Raw genomic sequence first — 6,042 nt, 5'->3', positions numbered from 1 at the left:
TAACTTTACCATTGAACCAAAGCTCTATTTTAATAAAATATTTATATTTTAATTGTATTAAGCATATTTTATTATCCTCATCAATTGTATGTATTGATAATGTTATTGATTGAGCACATATGTATTTAAAATACATATTTTCACACGGATACGTGTGTGATAGATATACTAGTATTAATAATGTTGTTGATTAAATTAATGTCACAAATTAAGTCCACACCATCACGAGATTGATCATAACAACATTATGAACAATTGCATTTATTTAGTAATTTTAATTTGATGTATTTTTGTGTTTAAATTTCGTTTTACTCATAATTTAATCTAATTATTTTCATTTTAATGTGGTACATATTTAATGTATTATTATTGATTAGTTTCAAACCATACGTTTCATTATTTTTATATGTTATTTGTACACACATATCTATATTCTACATACGTGATTTTCACATACATATATATGTGTGATAAAATTTCTAGTATATATTATATGATTAGCTCACAAATTAGTACCTAAACTATACTCATTTTCCCATCTTGACACTTAAACTGTTTTTTTTTTGTCCCAAGTGATATCTAAACTATTTGTTTTTCTCAAATTAGTATCTATGTTAGTAAAACATTTAGTGAAACTATTAAGACTATTAAAAAAAAAGGCTTAACCCAACTTAAACTATGTAATTTCCTAAACAATTTTTAGTAAAATTAAAATAGTACCAAAACTATTTTTCTCCAAGTTGACATTTCTGTCATTAGCTAAAATGTTAATTTTTTTCTTTTAAAAATGATCAATTAAAATGAGCATGTAACAAAAAAAACATTATTTTCTTTATATATTTAAAATTATTAAAAATTTATAAATATTAATATAGAGACCATTAGTTCAACTAATATTTTTACCTCGGTTTAACTGATTTACATCGACTCACAAATTAACAGGTTCAACTCTTATCTTCCAACTATATAAGAATGACAATTGAGGAGGAGATGAGAAAGAGAGATCATCAATTGATTCAACTCAAATCATGGAAAACAGAAGAGCCCAAAAAGAATCAGTGAAGCTGTCATGGAAGAAAAGGGTTAGATGGTGCCGCCGGTGATAGAAACAGAAAGAACTGGTGGTGAAGCTGCCATGGGTTTTTTTTTTTGTTCGTTTAATTTTTAGTCTCAAAATGACATTAAATTTTATGTGTCAAAACTGCAAAATACATTTTGGACTAAAAAAACAAAAATATAACTTGAATGACCATTTTGTAAATTTTTAAAGTCAAGTGACCCAAAAAGAAATTTACTATTAGTCATTTATGTAGTTTACCTTTTATTATTCATTTATTTGAAACTTCTCTCTTTCTTCGATCATCATCTTCCTCCTACTATCACCCGTATCTTCTCTGTCGTCTCTGCAAATCAGGTTTTTTTTCTTTCACTTCTCCTCTCAGTTTTCACCCACCGCCGTGTCAGCTGGTTTTTTCCGGATCTGACCCATATCCCGTGTCGGATCGTGTCGACTCGGGTACGGTACCCTATATTGCCGAGTCCGGGTAATGAAGAGCAGAGCCCAGTAGCATCAACGGCTTTGCTTTTGTAGCAATCAAACTCAGTGAGTCTCTTAGCAGAGACGTTTGAAGATACCATGTCTGCTGAGAAGACACCGATTGACGGATCTTCTTCTGCTAATACTCTCCTTCAACTCCATCAACTGCTAACTTCATGCTCCAAGGTAAGCAATAAAGCCTGCCTCACATTTTCCTCCTTTAAACAACCTCAAAAGAGTTACATTACCGATAAAATGTTAATGTTGGCACTTCTTTTTGTAGTCGATAAGCGGTGGAAACTTTAGTCAATCTCAAACCTCAGTGTCAAAGCTCATCAACTTTCTCGATTCCGTGTCAGACGCTTCCATTTCAGAGCTAGAGCCAGGTGCAAAGGAGAATGCATTCAAAATTCTCTCTGGAATTTATGAATTTTTGTGCTCGCCTTCTCTAAATCAGGTCGATTAATGTATTTATTAATTAATAATTAATAGTTTCTTTCTTTTTTTTGTTAAGCTTAATTGTAAAATCTATGGATTATTTGCTCAGGAGAATATTGATGCTCTTTCTTTTGAGTTGCCAAAGTCAGCTTCAAAATTTGCAGGAGTTTCGCCTCAGTGTTTGGAGATTTCTGATAATATTATTCATCGATTTATAGAAAAATGTAGTCCTCGTGACATGCTTCCGATTCTTTGCGAGGTCAGTAATTTATTTTCTAGTAATTGATAATCATAACTATTTGTTAATTTTTTAATTTTAATGTATTAGGCATTAGATTCTCCAAATAAGACAGTTCAAGCTGCTACATATGTTTGTCCTCTTATAAGTGGACTTTCAGATGGTAATTAACCTTGTTCATCTTCAAATTTTAAACTTGTTCTTTGTTACTCTATGAATTATTTTTTTGAATATTTGATGAATGTTATTTTATTGTTTCAGTGTTTATTTCCCTTCAGAGGCGCCATTTTGAACAAATTAAAGTTGCAGTGCCAGTTGTTGTTAAAGTTGTCAAAGCCATTTCTACCGAATCAGACTATGAAGATACAGAACTGGAGACTTTGTTTGAGAGAATTGTTGTAAATGCTCTCTCTATACAAACAGTTTGTAGAAAATTGGTATGTGATGCTCGACTTCTTTGTAGGCTAATTTTGAGATTATTGACCTCATTCTCTAATTAGAATCAGATAATTCCTTGTGATTCCTTATAACAGGAGGATGGAGAAAATGAAAAGCTTCGAGCTCTACTTGGTCTATATGTCTTGCAAATCTTGGTCGGTGCTTTTATGTTGAACCTAACTTCTAATTTAGTTGTTTAATTATCCATATTAACGTTTATTTTACTTTTGGGATTTATGTATGCTGGTTGTTCTTAAAATACCCCCATAATGTGCAGGCATTGGTTTCAGTTAGCCGTAATTATCTTCACTTTGCATTGCGACTGGCAAGCATCCTTCCTTATTCTGGTATATCTGGCCTTGGTTTGATAACTGGATATAGTGTTGACACAATGTCTCACATTGTTATTGGAGGTAAAGTTCATTAGTTGCTATATTTATTCCATCATAATTGTTGTTTTCTGAACAATTACAAGATTACATAAGGTCTCCAACTTTTTTTGTTCTCAACATGTCTAACATTTATAATTTAATTCATAATCATGAGTTGCACAGAGGATGAAGAAGATTGTTCGAGCTTTTCATCCCATATTTATCTTGGTGCATCACTTTCAGGTTTGTGTTTTGCAGACACAAATTTCTTCATAATCAGCCATAGAAAACGCGATCTGTTTCTTTAACCTGCATAGATTTTTGTTTATTGATACAGTGGTTTGGGCACAAAAGCATGATGAATTTGCTCAAGCTGCAAAGTTTGATTTTGGTGCTATTAAGACAGAACTTCAAAATAACCCGACAAAAAGATGGCAAGCAGTTGGCATGTTAAAGCACGTATTTGCATCTATTGATCTTCCATGGGAATTTAAGAGATACACTGTCGATTTCTTGCTTTATATAACAAGTGGAGATATCTCCAATAAGTTAGGGCATAATGATTGCTCTCTTTACATGACTAGCCTTTTTTCTTCTTTGCAGGTAGTCTCATTCATTCTTGTTTTTATACATCCCTTTTACACTCTCTTGCTTTCTATCAGTCTGATGGCCAAAATGAATCTTGCAGGCACTTACAATGATTATCATATATGCATCAGATACAGTGCTAAGGAAAAATGCCTTCGAAGCACTTAAAAGGGTGAGGTTTTTATATATTATAGTTCCTTGATCAGTCAATTATAAATATGTTTGATTATTGAAATATGTATTATTTTACCAAGTTCACATTTTCAGTATCTACAAATCCTTACTGATTTGTTACAACTATCAGGTTTTGGGTGATATTCCAAATTCTCAGAGATTTGACATTTTAAAAGCTCTAATTAAAAATAGTGACTCCTCCTCTATGGTAAAATCCATTGTACATGCTCTATAGTTTGATGTAATTCTAGTTGAGGATATATTAACTAAAGTGGTTTCCTATAATTATATGTAGGTTGCAATTCTTCTTGATCTTGTTAGAGGGGAAATGCACAGAGAGCGTATCCTGAGAACATCACTACAGAAAAATGAAGCCTTAGAGGCTGACAGTAAAACCTGTCAAAGCACTTTATTTTGGAGTACAAGCATCCTTGAATTGGTTGAGTCAGTTTTGAGGCCTGACACTGGAGGGCCACCAATCCTTCCTGACAATAGTGATGCTGTATTTCTTTGCATCTTTTGCTTGTTTATGTTTAAATTATTTGATATATATTGCTTAGAGCATTTGAATGGCTATTTGTGTTGTTATCTTGCTTTGGATTGTGCTATTTCTGTTGTCTCTTGGCATTTGCTGTGTTTAACAGTTTCTTATGATGTTCTGTAGGTTCTATCTGCCCTTAACCTGTACAGATTTGTATTGATGACAGAAGCAGCAGGTAAAGCATAAGTTACTGGTTTATTGAAGTTGAGAACTTAAGGCTTCTCTTCTTGCTTGTAGTGCATTTCTTGTCTTCTTATTAAGATAGCATCTCCATGTTACCAAGTTTAGCCTCTTTACGTAGCCATTTGAGTAGTAGCCGTGCAGTTTGATTTTTAAATAATTACTACACATTCACTAATTGCAGCTTTCTCCATCTTATCAGCAAACTACTAGCAATGCTATATGATTTAAACAATGAAATCTGATTGTTGTTGCAATAAATGCTATTCTTATAGCTCTCGGTCCCAAAACTCAGATCCTAGTCTGTCAAAAGATTTAAGATTTGTCCATTTTATGGTTTGATATTTACTGTGTAAGCTGTTGGAGTTACCATAATATAGCTCTTTTATGTTTTGACTGGTGGCAAATGGAACAGAAAAAACCAACTACACTGGATTGCGGTCCAAGAACAATTTGCAGAAGGCATATAATGAATGGGTCCTACCTCTACGAATGCTTGTGGGAGGCATTGCAGCAGCGAATAAGAATGATATTGATCAACATGCAGTTGACACCGTATGTGCTCTGAATCCACTTGAGTTGGTTTTGTATCGGTGTATCGAACTCGTTGAAGAAAATTTGAAACATTTAGCCTAGCATGCTCGAGTGTTTGGTGCTCAAGCCATTTATTGGGGAATTCCTCACAACATCTAAAGCCATTATATCGAAGTAGGCAATGCTAATACAGTAATATTGTTGTTCCAATGTGGGATGTTGTGTAGTAACTGTCTTGTACCCATGAATGATCATGGTCAATTTAAACATTTTTTCACAGCTCCAAAAAGTCAACTAAATTTGGTTTAAATTAGTATTTAAGATTCTTACTCCCACTCAAATTGGAGCATAAATAACTGAATTTCAAGTAAAGCAGGGAGGTTCAATTTTATTTTTTTAGATAAATAAGTTTAATCGGATGGACTCAAACAGCTGAATTTGTAATTCAAACTAAAAGACGAAATCAGGATCTGTTTTGCGAAAAGGAAGTACTAAAATATATAATCTAGAGGAGAAAACCAGGAAACATGCGCAAGTCACATGGAAATTCTTCAACATTGTCACTTGCCTGTCATGGGAGCAGCAGATGGAAATGATGATGCAGCATCTTCAAAAACATCTTGCCTGCTGGGATGAATAGATCCACACCTTCCTTCCCTAGATTTTGATGATTGAAGAGGAGAATGCTCTATATCACATAATCCTCACACAAAATCATCTTTGGATGAAAAGGTACGCAACAACCTCTTCCATGGGACATGCATGACCAAAGATACACGTCAAATTTGCAAGTTCAGGCCTGTCCAGGGCATTCTATATTTGCTTAATCATTAAACTTACCACATTTTCTCTTCCACGAGAAACACCAGATACATCAAAAGCACTCATGGTGTTGACATTTGGGCAACGAGTTCCAGGAGTCCACAGCCCACAAACCATATGAACCCACTGTTCTACAACTGTTGTACACATTTAACTTGCTAACAGAGCAAGGGGAGTTTTG

The 6,042-nt window shown here is 33.6% G+C and overlaps 1 protein-coding gene across 1 annotated transcript; it reads left to right on the top strand.

Annotated features, from left to right (window-relative positions):
• The first annotated feature begins 1,333 nt into the window (after positions 1 to 1,333).
• LOC105772175 (aberrant root formation protein 4) lies at positions 1,334 to 5,349 on the top strand. The gene is made up of 14 exons (XM_012593520.2): positions 1,334 to 1,723; positions 1,821 to 1,994; positions 2,085 to 2,234; positions 2,304 to 2,376; positions 2,475 to 2,650; positions 2,747 to 2,806; positions 2,929 to 3,064; positions 3,206 to 3,265; positions 3,360 to 3,625; positions 3,711 to 3,782; positions 3,915 to 3,992; positions 4,080 to 4,286; positions 4,449 to 4,500; positions 4,921 to 5,349. The coding sequence occupies exons 1-14, from the start codon at positions 1,637 to 1,639 to the stop codon at positions 5,139 to 5,141; spliced, it is 1,812 nt and encodes a 603-aa protein (XP_012448974.2). The 5' UTR covers positions 1,334 to 1,636; the 3' UTR covers positions 5,142 to 5,349.
• Positions 5,350 to 6,042: the final 693 nt, after the last annotated feature.

Source organism: Gossypium raimondii, chromosome 7 (assembly GCF_025698545.1).
Source record: "Gossypium raimondii isolate GPD5lz chromosome 7, ASM2569854v1, whole genome shotgun sequence".
In the NCBI taxonomy this organism is placed as follows: domain Eukaryota; kingdom Viridiplantae; phylum Streptophyta; class Magnoliopsida; order Malvales; family Malvaceae; genus Gossypium; species Gossypium raimondii.
Note: the sequence above shows the minus strand (reverse complement) of the source record. Positions and strands in the feature narration are given on the sequence as shown.

Excerpts from the sequence above, each read along its gene's own strand:
- LOC105772175 (XM_012593520.2), top strand. The coding sequence starts at position 1,637 with ATGTCTGCTGAGAAGACACCGATTGACGGATCTTCTTCTGCTAATACT. Across the intron at positions 3,993-4,079 it reads ATAGTGACTCCTCCTCTATG|GTTGCAATTCTTCTTGATCT; the intron begins GTAAAATCCATT and ends AATTATATGTAG. Across the intron at positions 4,501-4,920 it reads ATTGATGACAGAAGCAGCAG|AAAAAACCAACTACACTGGA; the intron begins GTAAAGCATAAG and ends CAAATGGAACAG.